The sequence below is a fragment of the Staurois parvus genome, unplaced genomic scaffold, assembly GCF_062004578.1.
Source record: "Staurois parvus isolate SC_StPar_1 unplaced genomic scaffold, SC_StPar_1.0 ptg000694l, whole genome shotgun sequence".
Classification (NCBI taxonomy): Eukaryota; Metazoa; Chordata; class Amphibia; order Anura; family Ranidae; genus Staurois; species Staurois parvus.
The window spans coordinates 2,567,501-2,594,581 of NW_028318490.1; the positions used below are offsets into that span (position 1 = coordinate 2,567,501).

General features: G+C 39.2%; 1 protein-coding gene across 8 annotated transcripts in view; it reads left to right on the forward strand.

The window, feature by feature from the left end:
• The window catches only part of MARK2 (microtubule affinity regulating kinase 2), a 207,644-nt gene that overhangs the window by 119,764 nt on the left and 60,799 nt on the right, over nucleotides 1-27,081 (forward strand). For all 8 annotated transcript variants that reach the window (XM_089652805.1, XM_089652803.1, XM_089652802.1 and 5 more), the window contains 8 exons: nucleotides 384-575; nucleotides 3,179-3,232; nucleotides 6,170-6,218; nucleotides 7,517-7,582; nucleotides 11,289-11,359; nucleotides 21,088-21,144; nucleotides 24,300-24,536; nucleotides 26,327-26,446. In XM_089652805.1, the coding sequence (XP_089508931.1) occupies nucleotides 384-575; nucleotides 3,179-3,232; nucleotides 6,170-6,218; nucleotides 7,517-7,582; nucleotides 11,289-11,359; nucleotides 21,088-21,144; nucleotides 24,300-24,536; nucleotides 26,327-26,446 (846 nt within the window). The remainder of the gene's footprint in view (nucleotides 1-383; nucleotides 576-3,178; nucleotides 3,233-6,169; nucleotides 6,219-7,516; nucleotides 7,583-11,288; nucleotides 11,360-21,087; nucleotides 21,145-24,299; nucleotides 24,537-26,326; nucleotides 26,447-27,081) is intronic.

Genomic DNA, 27,081 nt, shown 5'->3' on the forward strand with positions numbered 1-27,081 from the left:
GCTATTTACCTGGCTTTGCCTTTTTAGATGCGTCAGGGAGAAGAAAGTTACATAAAGCTTTGGGCCTATAGTAGAAAACATTTAGCAAGGTTCAATTCCACATTGCTATTTTTTTTTTTTTTTTTAGATGTATATATTATTATGATTTTATTTATTTTTTATTTTTTGCCCCACTGAGCAAATTTCATGCCATTGCAGCTTCACAGTGACTGACGCTTTTAGCTTTCTCTTATTTTACTTTTTTTGGAGTGTTGACTAGAGGCCATGCAAGATGTGATATTTACTTTGACCCACTGGTTTAAAATGTTGATCTAAGATATATGTAATAGTCGATGTAGGTTGCAATTAACATTGCAATAATCATTTCTTCTCTTTCCCTGCAGCCTGCAGTGGGTCACACGGACTCAAAGACTAGCAGTGGTAACAGCAAGCCCAATATGCTGAGATGTCGCCCTTCGATACCAACTTCAGCAGATGAGCAGCCACATATTGGGAACTATCGTCTCCTCAAAACTATCGGCAAGGGCAATTTTGCCAAGGTTAAACTAGCACGGCATGTTTTAACTGGAAAAGAGGTGAGAATTTTTCCAAAAGGCATGGATTTGTTTTAATACTTAAGTTATTTAAGATGCACCATCGATTTCTGTAGTGCATTTCAAATATTATACATTCACATCAGTCCCTGCTCTTAAGTAGCTTACACTCTAAGGTCCCTAACTCACATTCATACATACACACAAGACCAATTTAGACCAGAGCCAATTACCTACTAGCATGTATTTGAAGTGTGGGAGGAAAATGGAGTACCTTGAGGAAATCCATGCAAGCACAGAGTTCACTTGATTATTTGTGTAGGCAGATTGGTTGGCGGGGGTCTTACCTTATAGTTGCAACATAATAAAGTTATAAAAAGAAATGTACAAAACATATGTGCTCATATCATGTCGTATACACTTAGAAATTCTTTTTACACATGGTGTTCGCTACAGTTCCATAAACTTCTATTAGATTTGTGCATTTTTGCTGCATTTTCTGAGTGCACCAAAAGTTCAGCATTTTGCATCATTGGTGTGCTTTCAGAAAATGCAGCAAAATGCGCTGTGTAATGGTCTATGGGACTGCATGTAAAATGCCTAGAAACCACTGATACATCTGTGTTGCGGCCAAATCACAGAGCAGCAGTGTGAACCGGCCCTAACTTTTGTAGAATTCAACAATAAATCAATAAAGAAGTTAGCATGACATATATTTAAAAAAATATAAATTATTTTTTTTCCCCTGCAGCAGAATTTGCATTTTTTTTTTGATCTTTTTTAGTTCTACATTAAAAACTTCGGTATAGCTAATGCCAAAACTAAGTTGGAGATTCACTTTACAAAGTAATCATATATTTGCCATAATGAGCATTCACTTTGCTAAGTGTATGGTCTCTTTTCTAAATCAAGCCCCCCTTAGCCCAACATTTCATATTTCCCATATGTCTGTTATTCTGTACTTATAATAAAGTACCCTGTTCTCTTTGCTTGCTTTGTGTAAAATACCTTTGTGATCCTGCCAGTCCCCTTGCTTTCCTGTTTCAAATGGACCACACCAGAGCAAGGAAGCACATCCATTCGAGCGTGGTCAGTTTGCTTCTTTGCATTCTACATGGGAACACAGCCTGCATACACTTCAGTGGTCATACTTGTGTTGATGTCATCCCCACCCCCCAACTCTTTACAGTGTATTTCTGCCTCTGCATGTTAAGTGTGAACAAGGACTTATAAACTAATAAAAATTAGTGTTTTTTGCTTTTTTTTTTTTTTTTTTTCTCCCAATGATTGTTCACAAAAATTAATATTTACTTAGATGGCTGGAGCACCAATCACAGTTACCTGCCAGCTTTACACTAAGAACTGAACAATCAAAGACCACTAATCGATCAGTTTAGAGGTCTGCTCTGAGCAGTGACATTTAGTCTGGGTCACAGGAGTGCAGAAATAAGTGCACTCCTGTGACCCACTATAGAAAGGGCTTTGGCCCTACTTTTCCTTACCTTTTTCTTGTTTTTTCATCATGATTGTGAATGCCTTAATCATCTATTGTGTGCAGTTGTAGAATGAATGCAGAAACAGACTCATTCAAATGGAGCTTTTTCTCATACCTGTGGTGTACTGCATATGTGACGTGCTGCGTTTTTTAAAGTGTTGTTTTGAAGACCTCATTCAAGTCAACTGCATCGGTTCCTTTTATGACATGCCACACTTGCTGATGTCAAACGGGCAACTGTGCCACTAGTGAAAAATTGCCAGTGGCAGAGTGCCTTCCACTTATTTATAGTTAATTGTTCCCTCGTTGGCCACGAATGCTACTGAATCTCAATCGCTTGCGATTGGAGCGACCTTTTGCTGCCTTTGCTAACAAGGGAGCGAATCTATAGGGACAGGCAGGTGGAATATTAGTGATCGGCCACTAGCGATTTGTTGCTAGTGGTAGTCGCTTGTGGAACATTAGCTTTAAAAACAAATAAATGCACATTTAAATCTAAAAGTATACCTTTCTAACACTTTTGTGCCTTGATAGCTTAAAGCCCCTTTCAGATAGACATAGCTACTGACTCAAGATCCATGGTGGTTTGCTATGTCAGCAGTCAATGGGGCCACATTTAGAAGGTGATATGATGCCTCCCACATACCTGTTCGAAGAAGGATTTCCCAGTGAAATCCTTTTCCACAGTGCCACTGTTGTGCCATATGAATGCAGTTGCAGTGTGGCCCCATACACTTTAATAGGGTGTGTTGGAGGGCAGGATTGTTTGCCAAACACAACATGCCCTAGTGGGTTTTTTTTATTTCTTTGCTGCTGCACCACAAAGCACATGTCATGGTTCCAACAGTGTAGATGGGGCTGTCCAGCAGCCGTTTCTGGGTTTTGCAGGTAAATGAGACTAATTTAAAAGCATGCCTCAATTGCCTGCCTTTACCTTGCCCTCATGTCATTATGAAAAGGGCCTAATAAAGTATAATGCACAGCCATCTGTTACCTGATCTGAATTGTTCAGAATACATATTTACACTTGAAGTTTGATGGGAGTGAACATGAAAAATGTAATACATGATATAACTTTTTAAACTTTTTTTGCACTCTGTGATGCAAGCTAGCAATGATTGTAACCTAGCACAAAAATTTTATTTTTCAGGTAGCTGTAAAAATTATAGACAAAACACAGCTGAATTCTTCCAGTTTGCAGAAGGTAAGAAGAAAAAAAAATAGCAACTTAATGTGTGATGTGTGAAATACTCCATGTTTTATAAAAACTGCATTAGTTTATTGTAAGATTTAATTAAAAAATAAATGTAAAAAGCTACTAACTACTTGTATATCTAACACAGGCAGGTTAAGATAAGTGCTGGAATGAAAAAAACATGTATTTATACATGCCTAAATGGCTGCAGCATCTGTATGATGCTACAGCTGTCCCCCGTTAGCTCTAAGACCAAAAACTGAGCAATCACATGACTGCTAATTGTTCAGTTCTTGGTCTTCAGTGAGCAGAGAATGACTGTCAGTCACCAGCTCTCTGCTCTGCCACTCCAGTCCTCACTGGAGTGCTGGGCTGTGAAGGGGGTCACACCCTGAGAGGTTGAGCCAGCTGCCGGTCAGGCACCTGGGCGGATCCTGATATATTAATGTAGGGAACCCTGCAGAGCCTGGGCCAGCTCAGTGATGTCAGCCGACTGAATCTGGGTCACAGGAGTGCTGAAGTAAGTGAACTCCTGTGACCACAGGAGAACTATGACCAAAATAAATTTGCATTTCCTGTAGAATTTAAGAAAAAAGTTTGATCAGACTTTTATTAGTCGCTTGGCCTTCAAATACATAAGAATTTCAAAAGTCTATTTTTCACTTGACAACTAAGGCATCACTAAAGTAGAACTACAGGCTAAACTTTTTTTTTTTTCTTCTCCTTTTGGATATAGCGAGGGTTATAGCCCCTGTTAATTTTTATTCGCCATCTTTCCCATTTCGAAGATTTCTCTTCACTTCTTGTCCCATAGCAAAACAGGAAGTGAGAGAAAGCCCCTTCAAATTAAGGGATGCCCTTGGGGACCCCAGGACTAGTTTCCCCATTGGAAGATTTCCCCTCTTACTTTTCTGGGAACAACCCAAAATTTGGAATTTTCTTTTTTTTTACTTTTCAATGATAATGGTAAACAGAGCAAATCTAGAGGGTGACTCTCCTTAACGGGGATACAGACAGCAATAAAAACAGGAGTTTTAATCCCTCTCCACATGATTCAAAGATAAAAAATTACCTAAGGGGCATTGTTGATGTGCTTTTTTTTTCACTTTAAACTGGTTTTGCGTTTCAATGCAAATTTATGGGACTATAGAACTCTCTTGAGAGATTTTAAATGCATGTCAGAAGCAGGTAAACTGAAGGTCAAATGCACTTGTGAATGAATTTTGAATGACCTTAGAAGTGTCTCGTACTGATGCTCCCCCAGTGCCAGCAAATCTCAGACACAGGCCCTTTAAAGTGGAAGTAAAGTCTTTTTTTTCTTTTTTTTTTTCAACTTGTACCTACAAGTAAGCGTATAATAAGGCTTACCTGTAGGTAGAGTGAATTTCTCTCTGTTTAGGAGAAATTCACACTGCATGCAGCTGATGGTGTCACCGACACATGCGCTCCGAAGGGATGGCATGCCTGTTCTGTCTTTCAGAGCTCTGTACCATGTGCCAGGATGGAAGCCCTGTCCAGCAGGGGGAACAGGTAGTAGAAGGTTTTTACCTTAATTTAGATAATGAGTTTAGAACCACTTTAAGAACACAGTTCAGCAGTCATGCAAATCAAATGCCCCTGTTAATGAAGATAGTAGTACGTACAGATTTCTGCCTAATGGACAGATTTGTGATCACACATTTATTATGCAACAGGCAAACAAACTTTCCAAATTCTACGACAATTAAAGTATAACTAAAGACAAAACTTTTTTAAAAGTTTGTATAGCGTGCAGAAGGATTGGAACACCTGTCAGGTTTTATTGTCTGTGCAATAAGGAGATTCTCCCTCTCTATTTGTCCTGTTTACCATTATCATTGAAAGTAGAAGGAAATCCCTAATTTTGGGTTGTCCTCAGAAAAGTAAAAGGGGAAATCTTCCAATGGGGAAACTAGTTCTGGTGACCTAGGGGTCCCCAAGGGATTTCCTTAATTTGCAGGGATTTCCTCTCACTTCCCGTTTTTGGCTATGGGACAGGAAGTGAAGGAAAATCTCCACAATCGGACACATCTGACAGGGGGAAAAAAAAAAGTTTTGCCTATAGTTCTACTTTAAATGAAGACCAGGGTGCAAGGCACACAGTCTGAGGACTTAGATCTCAGAGGAAGAGTTTAGAGGTCTCTGGCCGCAGAGCCATTTTGTGGGGACATTAGGCTTTATACAGGGAAGACTTGTGATGTTCTTCAGATATTTGTGGTATAAAGAAATTACCAGAGTACAAACAAAATACCTATAGTTTGGTTAACTCAGATAAGATCATTCGCAGTTCAAGTCCTCTTCTTTCACCAATGGCTTGTATGCAGTTTTGAATTGAAGCCTAAATCACTTGATGCATCGTCTGTTCAGTCACTATTTTTCCAAGAAAAAATTGATTCAGTTTACATCAGTTTGCACATCTGTCTTCTGTTCAGTTCATTTTACATCAGTTTATATCAGTTCAGTTTACATCAATGTACATTTTTGCATAGTTGTTGCAGAGACCAATCCGGGGACAACAGTATAAACCAAAACATTTTTTTGCCCACAAATGGACAAAAACAGAATTGATGCAAACAGAAGGCATCCATTTAGATCCATCTAAACGGAAAAGAATGCTCCCACCCTTAGACATACATTGTGGTTCAGTCTGTATCCATTTGAAAAATTGACCGATCTAGACTGAATGCCCATGTGAACGGGGTCTTAGACGTTTAACTGTGGTAAATCTTTGGGTACTTTATAAACAGTTATGTTGAAATGCATAGTTCTCATTTATTTTTATTTATAGATTTTTTGTAACTCTACAAGCACATTTTTATACAGAGTAGATGCAATAAAGTTGTGACTCGGGGCTTTGAAAACAGCTCTACGTTGCAAGTAACATTGTATGCAGTGTTATCCTAAAATATTCTTAATTTCTTCCAACAGCTCTTCAGAGAAGTGCGAATTATGAAGGTTCTAAATCACCCTAACATAGGTAAGCTCTCATACTTGTTCCATTGCTGTTGTCTTGTATCACATAATTAAGCCACTGTCATGATATTTAGCTCCTCTATAATTGACATATTGGCAAAAGATTACATTAGCAAAATATGCCAGATAAAAGAAATTGTGTAGAGAACATACTATATTGTACTTGGAAATTTATTATGACTTAAAGCAGAACTCCAGTTCACAACAATATATATTTTATACTCCCCTGTTCCTGGATGCTGTGCAATTTTTTTTCCTTAGGGCGCTTTCACACTGATGTGCTTTTGTTGCTCTAAAATACACCTTTCCAATGTGAAAAGTGCACCCAAATGATTCCCTTTAAATCCGTTATTACTTTTCACATGGTCGCCCTGTGGTCTGAAAAGTCCTGCATGCTGCATCTTTGGTGCACTTTTCAAAAGTGCTCTAAAAATGCTCCTTCCATTTACGTAAATGGAAAATGCTCCAAAAACACACCCAGGGTGGTTTTTTAAGTTAATTTTTGAGGTCACATGGCAAAAATATGCTGGTTGTTAAGAAGCGCGCACCTGCTGGTGTCCTTTAACAATCAGTGAATAGCTACACATACATTTTTCACTTAATTATTGATATGATAACCTCTCCCTATTGTAATGGCATTTTGTCTGGCAGGTTATCTTTAATAAGATATCAAAGATTGTCCTTTTTTTAGCTTCCTTCCCAGCAACAAGAGAAAGTGACAGCTGAAACTAGAAGTGGCATAAATACATGCGCATCCAGGTTCTTTCAAGCTAGGGAACATCAGTGAGTGCACTTGTGCTGATTTCCCTCCTCTCCTCCCGGTGACACGCCATGCAGGTTCTGAGCTGCAGGTGGGATAGCAAAGCCCAAGAAACCTGCTGGGGTGAAGGGAGGTGTGTGTGTGTGTGTGTGTGTGTGTGTGTGTGTGTGTGTGTGTGTGTGTGTGTGTGTGTGTGTAATCTATCACACACACACCACCCTGTATCAGTCATAGGCCTTACTTCAGTGGAAGCAAAGGGGTTAAAATTCACTTTTGTGTATCTATTACTTAAAATATGTATTTGGTAACCCGTTTGCAAATATCAAGCAACATAAAATTGCAACTACAAACATTTTACTCTACAGGGCTTCTGCTTTCGGAAAATATGTACTTGCTTTGGAGTTTTTATGTAATTTCAAGCAAAAATGTTAATGTGTGAAAAATTACAAAATTGCCACAACGTAGTTAAATTCTGTGAAGGAAGTTCTTGTATTTATATCCTTGTTTTTTTTTCTAATTATTTTGATGTGTTTTTCTTCCAGTAAAATTATTTGAAGTTATAGAAACAGAGAAGACATTGTACCTGGTAATGGAATATGCAAGTGGAGGTTTGTGGGGGTTTTTTTTTCTGTTTTGTCTGTCAGTTCTTATTGATTTCTATGAACCCACTAAAATCAATGACCTGCATACGTTACTTGGCTGTGATCTGTTTATTATAGGTTAAGTACTGTATTTTTTTTTTTTTTTAACTAGTGGGGAGAAGGTTTACCACCTCATTTTAGGTTTTCATTGCAGTGTGTCCATTGCATAGACCTCACCTACGTTCAGTGGGGCAGGAAGTGTGAGCAGAATCTTTCCAGCAGGGACACAGCAATTTAAAGAGTAACACCACTTTTGTTTAATAAAAAAAAAATCATTCCTCTTTGAGTGAACACTGTACATTGCAAGGATTTTACCCGACTTTTGCAGATTCCTACCCGTTTCTGATTTGTGACACAAGAAAAAGCTGCATATTTGTGTCCCTGTGCAAAGTGAATCTGAATGGGAGTGGCTATTTCAGTTTTTAACAGCTAATGCACTTGCAGGGTTCTTATGAGGAAAGTGTCGGGGTCTACAATCCTTTAGAAATGATTAACCCTTTGGGAGTATCTCACCAAAACTGAATTTTTTTGTTGCAGTCTTGTATCTTAGTGCAACATTCTGGGAAAATCTGTGAGCAAATCACGCAAAATTAAATTAAAGCGTTACTATACCCATGACCCTGTATTCACTATATCTGGTCTCCCACAGTACACAGAACATGGAAATGCAATTATTTTAGTAAATATAAACTACTAACTACATTTTAGCTCGTTAGCAGTCTTGTGACTTCTATCAGTGTCCAGCCGAGCACTGATTAAAGCTTGTAGGAGGAGTTTTCTTTCTGCTGTAGGAGGATGTAAAAACCCCTGACCTCTGTCTGGACAGTGCTGATTGGCCCTGTGCAGATCACATGCACTCCCCAAGATTTAAAAAAAAAAAAAAAACCCCTCTTGCAATACACACCAGACTGAGCATGTGCGGGGTGTCTTTTATCAGAAGATAAGAGGGGGAGGATCAGAGAAGTCAGGATCAAACAGTCAATGCAGAGAATTAACCCCTTAGGTTCCATTGTGAGTATAACAAGCATGCTTTACTGCATATACAGACTGATTTTACTGTTGTGGGTTTAGTAACACTTTAAGTTTTTGGGGATGTTCTATACACAAACTGTGTACAGAATGCGTTCATCTTTCCTAGCTGAGTTTTTGGTGCCATTAACAATTCATGGCTCTACAAGTGCTTAGCATGTTTTGTGTTTCTGTGTGCGTTCCCAGAACATGCAACACCAATGAACATGTGAATGGGGCTTAATTGCTTGTTAAGATTGTGTAAATTATTTAATGCCCATAGTGTGGGCACAGGTTCACTTTAAAATGCAAAATGCTTTCTATGCTGGCTTTCATTCATAAAAACACATACATAGGAATAGAATACCACCAGGGGGCACTAAGTGACTGATTCTTATGCACATGAATGGTTATTATATGAAATATACACGAGTTTGAGAGGCATGGTGAAAGTCAGGGATAACAGGTTATCAATCAACTGATTTCAGTATAAATATCAAAATTTTATGATGAAAAATGTAAGGGACATTGATAACAATGCTGAGTATTTTTAGCACTGGTGAATGTACAGTATGTAGTGGATAGAGTTGTATATCAAACTTTGTCCAGCCTAAAGGTTACGTTTTTTGGATTCAATCCCCTGGCAGGTTTTTACTGCTGTGCCAATAGGGACATTACCTCAATGTCATGGTGGCAAGACAGTTTGAGGGAAACGTTTCAAAAGGGACAGACAACAATAAATAAAATTACAGATTCTAGCCTTTTTCTACCTTACTGAAAATGTTTTTGGTAGGTAATCGGTACAATTTTAAATGACTCCTTCCTTGCCAACAAACTCCCCTTGGTTGAAGAACGAAGCTTGCTCAAAGATCTTCTGTGCTCAACCAGGAGCATTTCCCTTGCAATGCACAATGGGGAACCAGTCATCTGATACTTGGGAAGTTTAGAATGCTGAAGATCTTTGAGCAAGGTTTGCTTTTCAACCTAGAGAAGTTTGGTAGCGCAGGCAGCGGGACATGTAAGTATTGCTTTTTTAGGGAGGACTGCTTTTCATTTTTTAAAATTACTGTTCTTGTCTTTTTTAATCTTCTTTTCTCAAAATGATGTGCTTACAGTTCTACCAAATATAAAAAATCCTTTTTGATGGGAAACAAAACTGTTACGTTCTGTTATCACTGCTTGCTATTCATGGTGGGTTTGAACAGACCTAAATGACTCTGTCATGAGAATGGGGGTGCCTTTGTTAACCAGTCTTTTCAGAATACTTTGGCTTCAGTGTTGTCTGAGTCTCTGACCGAAAACACGCATAGAGGTCAGTTCTAATGCTTTTCGGACATTCATTTACAGTATGCTTTTGTCCAATGACTGCATCAGTAACTCAGCATTGAAGCAAGCCCTTTGGTGATGTCAGGGGCCACATTTGAGCCCCCCCTTTTAGCTGATATATTGACTATCACAGCTTTAGGGCTACTACAATGTGCCCTGAACAGACTTGGGTGCCCAGCACATGTGCTTACATTCAGGATTAGGATGCATCAAGAAGCATTAGGATGAAACCCAGTACCAACCAAAGCTTCAGTCTCTTTTTAGCTGGAGACAAAGCTAACCCAGTTCTGCTGTGTGCATTTTACCCATTTACATATACCCTAGAGGTGGCTTGCATAGAAGACTATGCATCCTTATGTGCTTTAAGGCCACATTAACACTAGGTGTACAGCCTGTGTGGGTGGAAGGCACAGGTTCACAGTCCAGTCCTGCTGCCAGCAGCCTGTTAAACGGTATGGGAGACAAAAAAAATGCAATGGCTGGGCGGTGCACTGAGTGGTACTAACGTTTTTAGGGCCGTATGTGTCCAGGGACGAATGTCCGGAATGCAGACATCTTGTGTTCAATTAATTTGTCCCTGGGCATATACGGCTCTAAAGCTCCATGCACACTAGCGGTTTTTCAAGTTCCTAGAAGCTGTTATCAGCATTTTCTTTTTCTGCTGCTAGAAGCTAAATAGTGTTCTCTTATGTGTCAAGGCACATTATTTTGGGCTAGTAGCGTTTTTCAAGCTTCAGCGTTTAGGAGCAGAAAAAAAATAGTTTTTGGGAGTGTTTTTCCAGCAGAAAAATGCTGAATGCTCCCAAAATACTTCTAACAGCTTTTTTAAAAAAAAATGTTTCCACCTATATGTACTTGTAAAATGCTGATGCTCCTAAACGCTACTTAAAAGCTAATACAAGCCTGGACAAAAAATTGTTCATCCAGCTGGTTATACTGCCGAGCAGAGAGTGGGGTGCCAGAGCAGCCTCCAGATGCATCATTTGCACTATGGTCTATGGAGTACCACAGCGTTGGCCCTAAGGGGTATGTCCTGATGGCAGAGTGATGGCGCTAATTACAGAAGCCAGGGGGATTTTTCCAGTTGTCCTGGCAACTACCATTTGTCCAACCCAAGAATAGGGTAATTCTATTACAATTAAGAGGCATTGGTGCTGCTAGACAAGAGGACCTCCCCCCTGTAATGAGCACTTCTTTTACAGATTTACTTTTGTATTGAATTCATTTAGATATTTACTCCATGATGTATGTTGATTGTGATTTTCAATGAAACATTTACTAGCATGAAAGTCTCAACTCCCGTTCTGTTTATTTACTTAACTACATAATCTCTTTTTAGGTGAAGTTTTTGATTATTTGGTTGCTCATGGAAGAATGAAAGAAAAGGAGGCCCGTGCAAAGTTTAGGCAGGTGGGTTTAGCATGTTGTTTAATCTGGCATGTGTCATGTCTGTTTACCTGCACTACTGGTTATAAACTTTCACAATGAATTACAGTGAATCTGAGGTCGTTGTGTCCTCAAGGGCTAAGTTCCCGTTTTAAAAAAAATAAATGCACATATTTTTGAAGGTAAACAAATGTGCGTTATTTCTTTTTTTCAGATGCCTGCAGAGCATTGCACCCTTGATAAATGGACCACAGGTGTGATGTCAGACTCCTATAGCTCTGTGCCCATACCTCAGTACAGACTGTTAGTTTCAGAGCTGCAGGAAGAGTGAATGGCTACAAGGGCGTTGACCAGTCCCCTCGCAGTCTGTTGAATACTAAGTCATCTGCTGTGGTGGCAGACAAGATGTGATTCTTTAATTCACAAATCTTATTCACAGATTGATTTTAAAATGTGACAGCAGCTGTGGGGGAGAGAAACCCCCACCCCTTGTCTCATGGAGTGAGGGAGGCTGCTGCATAGTAACATCTTACACCATAAATAGGGGTGTAACATGCTACTAATGGTGAACCTATCTTTTAAGCAGTTTAGTAGTAAAAGTGGAAAAAAAACTCTCACTGTTCACTGAGCTTAGTAAGTAAAGTAAACCTCTGATACAGCTCTAACAATTACTCATGCAACACTATACTCAAATCAATTTTATATCATTTTCTTGAAACAGAGCTTACTTTTGGTGGTATATAATAATCGCTGGGTTTTAATTTCATTCTATTCTAAAGGGAAAAAAATTTAAGATTTTCAACAAAGCAAATTCCTTTTTTACTTTCTGTTTTACAAAACCTATGTAAAAAAATGTTCTTCATACATTTAGACCAATATGTGTTCTGTTGCGTTCTTTGGTAAAAGCCCTGTAAGTGTGTATTATTTAGTCTGTGGGAATGTTTTAACTCCTATAAATTATGGTGTGTGTGTGTGATGTGTTAGGAACGTAAGGATGCCCCATCATTTAATGGAACTGAAAATTATCAACCTACGGAGGACTGAATTCAAAGACACCCCAACATGGTACTCAGTAGTCCTGTATGGCCCCCCGCATGCTTGTATGCATGCCTGACAACGTCTGGGCATGCTCCTATTGAGACAACAGATGGTGTCCTGGGGTATTTCCTCCCGGACCTGGACCAGGGCATCACTGAGCTTCTGGACAATCTGAGGTGCAACCTGGCAGCGTCGGATGGTCCAAAACATGATATCCCAAAGGTGTTCTATTGGATTTAGGTCAGGGGGCCATTCAATGGTATCCATTCCTTCATCCTCCAGGAACTGCCTGCATACTCTTGCCACATGAGGCCAGGCATGGTCTTGCACCAGGAGGAACCCAGGACCCACTGCACCGACGTAGGGTCTGACAGTGGGTCCAAGGATTTCATCCCAATACCTAATAGCAATCAAGATGTCATTGTCTAGCCTGTAGAGGTCTGTTCGTCCCTCCATGGATATGCATCCCCAGACCATTATTGACCCACCATCAAAACGGTCATGCTGACCCTTTCACGTCTGTCACATGTGCTCAGGGTAAACCTGCTCTCATCTGTGAAAAGCACAGGGCACAAGTGGTGGACTTGCCAATTCTGGTTTTCAATGGCAAAAGCCAATCAGGCTGTGTGGTGCCAGTCAGTGAGCACAGGGCCCACTAGAGGACGTCAGGTCACCCTCATGAAGTCTGTTTCTGTTGGTTTGGTCAGAGACATTCACACCAGTGGCCTGCTGGAGGTCATTTTGTAGGGTTCTGGCAGTTCTCATCCTGTTCCCCCTTGCACAAAGGAGCAGATACCAGTCCTGCTGATGTGTTAAGCACCTTCTACGGCCCTGTCCAGCTCTCCTAGAGTAACTGCCTTTCTCCTGGAATTTCCTCCATGCTCTTGAGACTGTGCTGGGAGACACAGCAAACCTTCTGTAACCATAAAAAACTAAAATAATGTGGTTGCATAACTGTGCACACCCTCTTATATCTGGGGATGTAGTGGTGCTCAGAATTAAGCAATCGCATTCAAACTCATGTTAAATAGGAGTCAGTACACGCTTGCTATCATTTAAAGAGCCTCTGATTAACCCCAAATAAAGTTCAGCTGTTCTAGTAGGTGTTTCCTGACATTTTCTTAGTTGCATCCTACAGCAAAAGCCATGGTCCGCAGAGAGCTTCCAAATCATCAGAGGTATCTCATTGTTAAAATGTATCAGTCAGGAGAAGGGTACAAAATAATTTCCAAGGCATTAGGTATACCACGGAACACAGTGAAGACCGTCATCAAGTGGAGAAAATATGGTGCAACAGTGACATTACCAAGAACTGGACGTCCCTCTAAAGCTGATGAAAAGATGAGAATAAAACTGGTCTGAGAGGCTGCCAAGAGGCCTACAGCGACATTAAAGGAGCTGCAGGAATATCTGGCAAGCACTTGCTGTGTGGTATATGTGACAGCAATCTCCTCGTTTTCTTTATATGTCTGGACTATGGGGTAGGTGGCAAGACGGAAGCCTTTTCTTATGAAGAAAAGCATCCAAACCCAGCTAAATTTTGCAAAAACCCATCTGAAATCTCCCAAAAGCATGTTGAAAAATGAGTTCTGGTCTGATGAAACCAAGGTTGAACTTTTTGGCCATAATTCCAAAAGACATGTTTGGTGCAAAAACAACACTGCACATCACCACAAGAACACCATACCCACAGTGAAGCATGGTGGTGGCAGCATCATGCTTTGGAGCTGTTTTTCTTCAGCTGGAACTGGGGCCTTAGTCAAGGTAGAGGGAATTTATGAACAGTTCCAAATACCAGTCAATATTTGCACGAAAGCTTCAGGCTTCTGCTAGAAAGCTGAACATGAAGAGGAACTTCATCTTTCAGCATGACAATGACCCAAAGCAAACATCCTAATCAACAAAGGAATGGCTTCACCAGAAGAACATTAAAGTTTTGGAATAGCCCAGCCAGAGCCCAGACCTAAATCTGTGGAAAATCTTTGGGGTGATCTGAAGAGGGCTGTGCACAGGAGATTCCCTTCCAATCTGACAGATTTGGAGTGTTTTTGCAAGGAAGAGTGGGCAAATATTGTCAAGTCAAGATGTGCCATGCTGATAGACTCATACCCAAAAAGACTGAGTGCTGGAATCAAATCAAAATATGCTTCAACAAAGTATTAGTTTAAGGGTGTGCACACTTATGCAACCATATTATTTTAGTTTTTTATTTTTACTTCCCTCCACCTAAAAGATTTCAGTTTGTTGTTCAACTGAGTTGTAAAGTCTATAGGTTACATTAAAGGTGGAAAAAGTTCTGAAATGATTTATCTTTGTCTCATTTTTTTACATCACAGAAGCCTGACATTTTTAATAGGGGTGTGTAGACTTTTTATATTTGTGTGTGTGTCTGTGTGTGTGTGTGTGTGTGTGTGTGTGTACATACAGTTAGGTCCATATATATTTGGTCAATTTTCATAATTTTGGCTCTGCATGCCACCAGAATAAATTAAAGTGTCACAATCCAAATGAATTTGAGGTGCAGACTTTCAGCTTTACTTCAAGGGGTTAAACATATAAAGTACAAATTTTAGAAACTGCAACCATTTTCAGGAGCTCAAATGTAATTGGACAAATGAATATAATCATAAATAAAATGTTCATTTTTAATATTTTGTTGAGAATCCTTTACTGGCAATGACTGCCTGAAGTCTGGAACCCATGAACATTACCAAAGACTGGGTTTCCTCCTTTCTGATGCTGTGTCAGGCTCTAACTGCAGCTGTCTTCAGTTGTTCTTTGTTTGTGGGTCTTTTGTTTAGAGCACTTATTATATTTGTATTTATACTTTGGGATACTAAGCATACTTCATAAGATTATCACACTTTTTGGGGTTTAAAGTGTTTATATGTGTTTTGGGGAAGTTTGTTAATAAGGGAAGGGTACACCGTATTTAATTGTCATTATTTTGCACTAGGGGGTTTATTTGTATTTATATACTTGGGATACTAAGCATACTTCATAAGATTATTACACTTTATTGGGGTTTAAGTGTTTATATGCGTTTTGGGGAAGTTTGTGAATAAGGGAAGGGTACACCATATTTAATTGTGATCATCCACCAATGTTGTCTTCTGTGGATGTCCCTGCCTTATGTTGCTGAGCTCACCAGTGTGTCGTTCTTTCCTCAGAATTTACCAAACTGTTGATTTGGCCACTACGAATGTTGCTGCTATCTCTCTGATGGATTTGTTTTGTTTTTTAAGCCTTACAATGGTCTGTTTCACTTGCATAGACAGCTTCTTTGAACGCATGATGTAGGTTCACAGCAATAGATTACAAATGCAAATACCACACTTAGAATCAACTTCCGACCTTTTACCTGCTTAATTGATGAAGAAATAACGAAGAAGTAGCCCACACCTGGCCATAAATTCGTCTTTGATTCAATTGTCCAATTATTTTTGGTGCCTTGAAAATGGGGGGGGGGTGGCTACTTTTAAGAGCTGTAATTCCCAAACCCTTCCTCCAATTTGGATGTACATACCCTCAAATTAAACATGAGAGTGTGCACTTTCAGACCATATCCATTATAGAACTATGGCTTGAATATGTGTTTGTACCTGAAAAAAACTAAAATTGTGCCTGTGTCCAAATGTCCAAATATATATGGACCTGTTTATGTGTGTGTGTATGTATGTATGTATGTATGTATGTATATATATATATATATATATATATATATATATATATATATATATATATAGTGAAGAAAGTACGTATTTGATCCGCCGCTGATTTTGAATGTTTGCCCAATCACAAAGAAATGATCAGTCTAAAAATCGAATGGTAGGTGTATTGTAACACTGAGAGACAGAATAGCAACAAATTCAAACTAAATGCATGTCTAACAAATGATGCACTGATTTGCATGTTCATGAGTGAAGTAAGTATTTGATCCCCTATTATTCAGCAGGATTTCTGGCTACAAGGCGTCTTTCATACAGGTAACAAGCTGAGAATAGAAGCAGTCTCTTAAAGGGAGTGCTGCTAATCTCATTTTGTTACCTGTATAAAAGATACCTGTCCACAGGAGCAATCAAACAATCAGATTCCAAACTCTCCACCATGGCAAAGACCAAAGAGCTGTCCAAGGATGTCAGGGACAAGATTGTAGATCTACACAAGGCTGTACTGGGCTACCAAACTATCGCCAAGCAGCATGGTGAAAAGGTGATAACAGTTGGTGCAATCATTCGTAAATGGAAGAAACAAAACAACTGTGAGTCTCCCTAGGTCTGGTGCATCAAGAAAACAATTGGTAACACACTACGCCGACAAGGATTGAAATCCTGCAGTGCCCGCAAGGTCCCTTTGCTCAAGAAAGCACATGTCCAAGCCCATCTGAAGTTTACCACTGAACATCTGAATGATGCAGAGGAGGACTGGTTAAAAGTGTTGTGGTCAGATGAGACCAAAATCAGGCTCTTTGACATCAACTCAACTCACCGTGTTTGGAGGAGGAGGAATGCTGCCTATGACCCCAAGAACACCATCCTAACTGACAAACATGGTGGTGAAAACATTCTGCTTTGGGGGTGTTTTTCTGCTAAGGGGACAGGACAACTGCACCGCATAAAAGGGACGATGGACGGGCAATGTACCATCAAATCTTGGGTGAGAACCTTCTTCCCTCAGCCAGGGCATTGAAAATGGCTCGTAGATGGGTGTTCCAGCATGAAAATGACCCAAAACACACGGCCAAGGCAACAAAGGAGTGGCTCAAGAAGAAGCACATTAAGGTCCTGGAGTGGCCTAGCCAGTCTTCAGACCTTAATCCAATTGAAAATCTCTGGAGGGAGCTGAAAGTTCAAGTTGCCAAACATCAGCCACCAAACCATAATGACTTGGAGAGGCTCTGCCAAGAGGAGTGGGCCAAAATCTCTCCTGAGATGTGTGCAAACCTGGTGGCCAACTACAGGAAACGTCTGACCTCTGTGATTGCCAACAAGGGATTTGCCACCAAGTACTAAGTCATGTTTTGCAAAGGGGATCAAATTACTTTTTTCCCTCATGAACATGCAAATCAGTGCATAATTTGTTAGACATGCATTTCTTTTAAATTTTTTGTTGCTATTCTGTCTCTCAGTGTTACAATGCACCTACCATTCGATTTTTAGACTGATCATTTCTTTGTGAGTGGGCAAACATTCAAATCAGCAGGTGATCAAATACTTATTTCCGTGTGTGTGTGTGTGTGTGTGTGTGTGTGTGTGTGTGTGTGTGTGTGTGTGTATATGTATGTGTGATTATATTTATTTATATATATGTATGTATGTATGTGTATATATATATATATATGTGTGTATATATATATATATATATATATGTGTGTGTGTGTATATAGATATCATAATACATATATAATTTTTTTTTTTTTTTTATGAACCCTGATTTTGTGACTGCATATCGCATTTGTTGAGGTGCTAAATAGCCGAGACATTGCAAAGACCCCCAAGATTAGTCCTTTTTGGAAAGTAGACAACTCTAAAGTATTTGGTAAAAGGCATATCGAATAATTTAAAGATCTCCTTTTGCCACAATTTTTCAGAATATGACAAAAGTAAATTAACTTTACTAGAGTTTTTTTATTGGTATGGCCAGCATATAATAGGAATTAACTAACAATATATATTCTGACAGACATGCACCTAGTCAAATGCATAGATAAGACAAAGTCTGCTATACAGCATTCAGAGCCCATTTAATTAGAGTATAATGACTGGAGAAACTATGGAAACATAAACCAAAAGTGTTGTGTGCCTTGTCAAATTTAGGGATATTTATATATAATAATAATAATAATAATAAATAAGAAAAAAGTAGTACCCTTGGACATACCAGATCACAAATGAGCACATGGCAGAGAACTTGAGTACATCAGACCTAATCCTGTAAGAAGAGCTTTGATTTTTTTTTTTTTTTCCCCCAAAGCTATCATTTAGCTGTTATTTCTTACACACAGCGTGGGCATACTTACAATTATATCCCCAAACACATTCTGCTGCTCCTCTGGAGTATGGGGGTGCTTTTTTTTTTTTCTCTTTCCCTAGCAGCGGATTTTCTGACTACCAATCGCATTTTTGGATATCCTGGCACTGGCTGTAACCATCAGTGTTGGAAGCACTGGCTGTGATCAGCAGTGCTGAAAATAAGGGCATGGAAAATAATTAGCAAACTTGGAAACCCTAGCTGTGACACTAACTGCAATTATCAACCTTTGAAACCCTGGCTTTGATTAGCAACGTTTGAAATACTTGTGACACTGGTTGTGTCTTGTCACCTAGCTCTCCCCTTGTTCTTATAAAGGAAGGGGAGAGTTTGCTACGACCTCAGTTGGTGGACACGGTCCAGAGGTACTCTATTTACCTCTCTTTAGCAAACCATAGATGATTCGATTTTCTTTCCTTCCACCACACTGACCGTGTTGATAGGGGGGAATCCCTCTTGCCGCGCTATTTTATTCTGCAAGCAGGGAGTCTTCCTGACCTGCAGAGCACGATTACTGTTGCTATAGCAGCCAGCAGCAATCGCATGTAAAAAAATCTGACAGGCTGCTTGTACCAAAGTCGATCGATGAGACACCAGGCTTAATGTTTGCCTGTGATATGTGCTGTATATTGACAGTGTGGTCACGAACACTGTGCGCTTGCCCACAGGATAATAGGGAAATGAAAAACATTTCTGAATTCACACAAATCATTTTCTATTTGTCCAGTGTGCAGTGCCACAGATAAATGCAGCAGTAATATATTGCAATTTCCAATGATAGTGGGTGATTTTCTCTTAGTGATTATGACCAGCAAAAGAAAATGTAGGAACTTTGTTTTTCATTTTCCTTTTGAAGCACCAGTTGCAGAAGCACCAAGGAGAAGTTGTACTTTGGTTTGTGCTCTTTAAAAATTAAAGACTGCAGCAGCGCCAGCATGTAAACAGCTTCCCAGCTGCTATAAGAGCCAGGAGTTTGCTTTTTAGTTCTGGTTGCTGTCTTTATTGTGAAAGTAAATCAGGTAGCTTTCTACATGTAGAAAATCACTTCTCTAACTGGACATATTTGGCATCTATTTACTCAATGCAACTTCATCTTTTATATTTTAACAGAAAATATGGTATAGCGCTTTGTGTGCAATAATTCATTTTTTTTTTTTTTTTACTGGAAACGTAGACTGATAAACGGTAGTATAACTATAGTGTGACAGAGAAAAAATTGCAACTGCCATTTTATTGTACAGGGTCTCCCGCTTTTGGAAAATGTTTTGGGTGTTTTAGGTAATCTTCAGACCTACAATTTGTATGTTATGTGTACAAAAAATTTAAAATGGCTCTGATAGCTCATAAGTATACTCCTTTTTCTCTACAAATATTTTTTCCGCATGTCTGAAAGATTATTTAAATATGTCAGTTACTTTCCACTCTGTCACTGTTAAGGCAATAAATCTTTCTAGACTAGGGCATGCAAACTTCGTCAGCGGAATCGGAAAGCAGGTGCGGTGTACAGTGATTTACATTTCTTCACACCTCCACTTCTGTACCACATCTCCCAAGCAATCTAAAATAATGGAGTTGATTTACTAAAACTGAAGAGTGCAAAATCTAGTGCAGCTCTGCACAGAAACCAATCGGCTTCAAGGTTTTTTTTTTTTTGCTTTTTTTTGTCAAGTATAATTGAACAAGCTAAAGTTAGAAGCTGATTGGCTACCATGCGCAGCTGCACCAGATTTGGCACTCTTCAGTTCTAGTAAATCAATCCCAATGTGTCGTGGTTTTGGGTGTGATTTGGCCTAGTCTATGACAGTGCCTGCAGCACCAGTTTACGAATGATAGACTATCAGCAACTCCGAAAGCAAAATCTGTATGCACGTTCCCAGCTATTCTGATCCTTTGCAGCATACCACCCTCCACACCCACAGATTTCTGGTAGTTCAGATCAGCAGTAGCTTAGCTTCTTGCTGTACACCCTTCCCCAGCCTCATTGCTTATCCACAGGAGAGCAAGGAAAAGAGGGCAAGTGAAGTCACTGGCAGGTCTATCGGCTACTGTATTACCATGTGGATATTTTTATATGTCGCTGATGTCTTGGGGAGGAATGGGGGCAAAGTACTTTGTGGAGGGGAATAAAATGGTGCACCATGGCAAGTGTTTTCTGACAGGTCAAGTTCCATCTCCCCACTGCAAGCTGTCAGGGATGGTGACTTGATGTCTTAAACCCCCCTCAAAAAACCCCCCCAGCATCCTACTTTTTTATTGCACGTAAACATGCTGAAACACAAAGCAAACAAATTTAATTGCAACTTGGTAAAAAACATTACACATTAAAAATGCACGTATACACACACTCAGAACTGCATATTGAACACCGCTATTGCTTTGTAAATGAGCCCTTAACTAGATTTTGGGGGAAGCACACATTACTTCTTTTAAGAGATTTTTTTGAACCATAGTCCTGGATATGAATGACAAGTTTTTGATTTATTGCAAGGTTGGGAGAATAGAAGTGTACTGTTGGCTTTTTTGTATAGGAGTCTGGTATAATTGCAGTGTTGCATTGAAAAAATATGCTCTTAACTACAAGATTGAACTTGCCATGTACACCACTTTGAAAGCAGAAACAAACTAATATCGTTACTTCAGTCCTTGGTGACGGTTCGGTTTACATGTCACTTTTTTTTTTCCAGATTGTTTCTGCTGTGCAGTATTGTCACCAAAAGTTTATCGTACACAGAGACTTAAAGGTAAGAAATTATTCGTGTATGCAAAGGTATTGTTACATGTCTTTTTACTTTGTGTTTTCTAGTGATTTTTCTTATGGAATTATGTCCTCTAACAATTCTGCCATGCAATGCACTGTGCAGTTAAGTGACCAATCATTAATTTAAAAAAAAAAAAAAAATATTCAGAAATTTTGCTATATATGCCCTTTTGTAATAAAGATGCTCTGCTAATTTTGACCCAGGGAGCTCCATTATTGACTCAAGTTGAGGCATGATGTAAAACAGCAAGAGAAAATAATAGATATTATATGACTCCATATCCAGCATCTTTGTAGATTTTCACTATATTCATATGTAACCTCTTTTCCAGATTACATTTTAAACAGTCTGTTTTCAGTCACCAGAGTTTGTTTTAATGCACCCTGTGGGGCCCTTTTACATGGGCGCTCAGTCTGGATTTGTCTGTCAGTTTTTCAGACAGATGCAGACTGAATCACAATGTTTTTTTTCTATGGGCGGGCATATGTCAATGGATGCACATCCATTTACATCCAAGCCAGGCTATGTCTGCAGAAAAGAACGGAAACCGTCTGTGTCTTTTTTACCTTTTTTTTTTTTTTTGTGGACATAAATGGATGTCTGTTTATGTCCTCCACATTTGTTAGTTTTTTTGGCAAGAAACCTTTGTTTAGGCTAGGTTCAATCTAGAAAGTGGTGCGGGAAATTTGCGTTCCATTTGCATTCCCCAGGCCACTTTCAAAAGACACTGCCGTTTAAATCTGCAGCAGGTGTCATTGTAAAGTTAACACCCCAAACGCAGGTCACAAATGCTGTGCATGGTACTATGCGAAAGTACTATGCGACCTGGTTGCAGTGCTTTTCCAAAAATAGTTCATGCACTACTATTTGTCTGAGGTAGTGCGATTTGAGCCCATTCAAAATGAATAGGCTCAGATTGCACTGCAATGAAACGCACAGGAATACTCCTTTCACATGGGAATCATCCATTCAGTCATGTATTTCAAAGAAAAACCAAATTTAGTTTTGCACATCCGTTTTCAATTCAGTTTAAATCAGTTTGCAGTTCAGTTTACATCAGTCTACATCCATCTTTGCATCTGCTTTTTAGTTGTTGCAGAGACCAATCAGAGGTGACAAAAATGTATAAGCATAAAACTTTTCTTGTCTAAAAACCTACATAAACAGAATGGATGTAAATAGATGGCATCCGTTTACATTTGTTCTGTTTTGTTTTATTGGATCTGGGCATTTGGCTGTTCTGATTAAAAAAAAATGGACATGGATGTAAACAGCTGATCATCCATTTACATCCACTCACCCATAGACCTACATTGTGGTTCAATCTGGATCCATCTGAAAAACTGACCGATGGCTCTAGACTGAGCACCTGTGTGAAATGGGCCTTCCTGTGCGATTTATAGGGCTTATACTTTTGTTACCTATGACTAGTTTCTTCAGCAGCATAAAAAAAGAATGATGTAAAGTTATGTCAACTGAGCTGAAAACGGATGTGCAAACGGATGTAACCTGAATCGGCATTCATCAGATTTTTCTTAGCAAAAAACGTGACTGAACTGATGATACCCGTGTGAAAGGACGCTTAGTAATGGTGTCCTCACTGCAGACCTGTATCATGTTACATTGAGAAATAGTGCTTTCTGGAGATCAGTAGAGCTGTTGCTTTAAAAATTTTCCAGCACTGGTTTATAAAGTAATAAAGGAATTGTAATAGAGCTAGTGTTGATGGGTACACTCAGATTGCTTTCAGGTGCTTTCCACTTGCATATGACATTAGTTCACTGATAAATTCACTCGGCTTGCCATTGACCACCATCTGACCTGTTTTTGTGTTCCCACTTGCAGTCTGCTAGGTTAATGCTTCTGTAAAATATATCCATAAAATTGTGTGTATAAAGAATTTACTGATATTATTTCGATCAGCTATGTTTTTATGCAGTTACAGTATATTCAACCCCTTTATCTTTATAAAGCATTTGTTAGGGCTTGTTCACACTTGACTAATTTCTAATGCTTGCCAAACACCCCTATAGCGTTTGACAGATGTTTGGGAAGCGTTTTTATAGAGCCCTATACGCATTTTAGAGGCGTTTGAAAGGCATTTGCTAAGCATTAAAACTGCACCACAAACGCCTACAATGAAGTTTAATGGTATTAACGCTCCGCAAACGCCCCTCAACCACCCCGCAAATGCCTGCCAGGTGTTTGAGGAGCGTCACCGTAGACTTGAATGGGTTGCTTCAACTCCTCCTGACTCTACATGAGGCGTCAATTTTGCCGCGACGCAGCGCTAACGCTTCAATGTGAACATCACTGTGTGCTGCCATGTGTAGAATTTTCATAGGTGTTTGAGGAGCGTTAAAAACGCTTCCCAAACGCCTGCTAACAAAGCTAGTGTGAACATAGCCTTACACATGTACTGAAGAGATGATCTGATTTTGTTAAAGTGTATCTTTATCCATATCTCAGAATCTCAGTCAACGTTTGCTTGCTGTTTCCTGCTGGAGATTTCAGTTAATTTCCCATCTTTGTCACTTTGAGGCACCTTTCATATGGGCGATCCAATCAGGTCTGCCTGTTCATTTTTCAGGCAAATCTGGCCAGAAGAGCCATGCAATTTCTATGGACAGGCGGATGTAAACGACTTGTGTACATTTGCCTACCTCCGGGTCCAATCTGATCTGCTAGGAAAAAAAAATAAGTTGGCACTGTCTATGTCCGTTCAGCAGAAACTGAGCAGGCATAGATGTGTCATCCGTCCGCTATGCTCCGATCAGCAGGGAACCTCTGTGCTGATAGGAACAGAATTTTCCACCTTGTGACAGGGGCCTAACAAGAAGTGAAAAGAAAACTACAGAGGGGACCAAAACAGCAAAAAAAGAGCATTTAAGTGTTTTATACCGTATTTGTTCCTGTTAGAGGCTTGCTCTAACTTTCTGCTCTCGTGAGACTGGAACTGAGGATAAATCCCTTGAGTAGCACCAGAGACAAAATATCTGGTCAGAGTTTCTAACCTTTCCCTACTGTGCCCAAAATATCTGACTAGAGATACTTTAAAGCCATCTATTACTGGTTCATTTTGACAGTCAATTTTATTGGTGTACATACTGTGTATTCCCACATCTCTTCTTGCTTAGGCGGAAAACCTGCTTCTGGATTCCGATATGAATATAAAAATTGCTGATTTTGGCTTCAGCAATGAATTCACTTTTGGAAACAAGCTGGATACTTTCTGTGGGAGTCCACCATATGCAGCTCCGGAACTTTTCCAAGGAAAGAAGTATGATGGGCCTGAGGTGGATGTGTGGAGTCTTGGAGTTATCCTGTATACATTGGTCAGCGGTTCCCTGCCATTTGATGGCCAAAATTTAAAGGTATTTTAAATGTTAGGAACAAATCCCTATTGTCCTTAATTGTTGCTGGCTTTTTAATGTGAGTAAGGTAAGATGTTAATATATTATGAATACCCAAGTGTTCAGAAATGTAATGGCCATTTAATTCACTAGGGATAGAGCATATTATACTTTATATGTTACAATTTGTTTACAACGTTTTAAGAACCCATGATAATATAGGAAGAATAGGACTTTGGCATGCCAAACCTTTTCCTTCTGCCCTAACTGCATTCACACTTGAGCAATTTGTAGCTTGAAAAAAAAAATACAAAAATCAATTGTTCTCTATGATGCCTGTCTGCGTGATCAGGGGTGTAGAGGTACCATAGAGAACAATTGATTTTTTTAAGTTTGAGTGTTTTTTGAACTTCAAGCTACAAATCCCTCAAGTGTGAATGCAGTTTAAGGCTTACAAAACTCCCGCCATCAAGTTGCTGATATATATGTCATGTTGGGTAAGGCCTCAGGGTGGTCGTACTTGTGCTTCAAAGCCTTGGGTACAATATGTTCTAATTCCAGACTTCTCAAAATGGGGTTGCTACAGGTTTGCCACAGTTGGCAAGAAAAATGATCTAATACACAATTTGTTAAACTAATGTGCAGCAATATTTCATGGGTTTTGAATAATCTTAAGAATTCACAGTGTTCGTGAGGATCATGTGTTCAAATGCACATAGCACAACCGTCAATGCATGTTAGTATGTACAAAGTCTTTCAAAACAAAATGCTTGCATCCAGTAAGTTCAAGAAGAAAATTCCCATACAATTTTTTTTTTTGTACTTGGAGCTCCTTACTGTAAGGGCCGATTTACACCATAATTTCTGCATTCTGAATACGTGTCTGCATGCATGATTTTTATACTCCACCCCCCTTTTTTTTCTTTTGTTTTTTCTTCATCACAATTAAAGACATATGCATTCCGGTGCGTTTTTGATGGTTTTTGCCATGTTCCATACAGAAAAAAAATGCAACGTGTTCTACTTTTGTTGACAGCACTGGAACATGTACTGTAGTGAACTAGGGCCGTTGGAATCCATGTTAAACAAATCCATGCCTTTTTGATGCAGAAAAAAAAATGCACTGGTGTGAACCAGCCCTAAACTCAGTGTTCAAGGATTGCATATATAGCACAACAAGCAGATCACTTTGATGTAATTATGTAAGGGACTGATTTACTAAAGGCAATCAGGATGTTCATTTTGCAAAGGAATTTCCCCAGAGCTTAGTGAACATGGTGCAATTTCACTTCAACCCCAGAGTGTTTGCAATCTGCAAAGTTAAGAAGACAAATCTCTACACTGCCTGTCTTTTGGTCAAGTGCACGGGGATACTTAGAAGAACAAAAACTGCAGTGTTCATGTTTTTGACAGGCTACATCCTGTATGTCTTTTGCTTTGCCTATAATTTCACTTTACATACACAACGTCAGCATTTTGTCATTTTGGAATGCAGGTGTCACTAGGTTTCACTAATCCCAGTTGATGGGGTCTTGTTTCTTGCTGCTGAATAGGACCTATAAATCTATAAGGGGCTCTCTAATAAGTATAAATCATTCCCAAATTTCAGGTAATAGTAAATGTTTACTGGTCAGATATCCTTTTTCAAATAGCATTTTCTTTACTGCACATTTCACCTGCTGTAGACATTCCTGCTTGCTCCAAGTGTTTTGAGATTGTCTGGTTTAAAAAAAAAAAAAAAAAAAAAACTGTTCAAGGCTAAAGCTGGTGACAGTTAAGGTAATGAGCAGTATTTATTCCATCTCTTTCAGGAGCTGCGTGAGCGTGTATTGCGTGGTAAATATCGCATTCCTTTCTATATGTCCACGGACTGTGAAAATCTACTAAAGAAATTCCTCATTTTAAACCCAAGCAAGAGGGGCACACTGGAGGTAAGATAGAGCAGGCTTTCATCTAATGCTTATTTTCAGGATTTCCTTCTTCTAAATCCGAGATAAACTTGTTCAAGCTTAATTTCAGTACAACTAGTACAGGAATTTTAAAAGTTCATATCTTTGAAATACGAGTGTGTTCATAAATTGGGTTTTGCTATAAACAGGTACAGCATGATCTAACTGTCTTTAGGCAAAATGGTCTGTCAGAGGCTCTTAAACCACTTGCCCTCCTGAGAATTTACCCCCCCTCCTGACCAGGCCTCTCTTTGCTGTTCGGTGCTGCACTATTTCAGCTAGTAATTGTGTGGTCATGCAATGCTGTACCCAAATGAAGTTTACGTCCTTTTTTCTTTTTTTTTTCCCCACACAAATAGAGCTTTCTTTCGGTGGTATTTGATCACCTGTGTGCTTTGTATTTTTTGCACTATAAACACAAAGACTGAAAATTTTCAAGAAAAACAATATTTTTTTTTACTTTTGGCTATCAAAAATATATAGTAAATTTAACCAAAATGTATTCTGCTATGTGTTTTTAGGAAAAAAATCCCAATAAGTGTATATTGATTGCTTCGTGCGAACATCATAGCGTCTACAAACTATGGTATAGATACTGCAGTTTACGCCATTTTTTG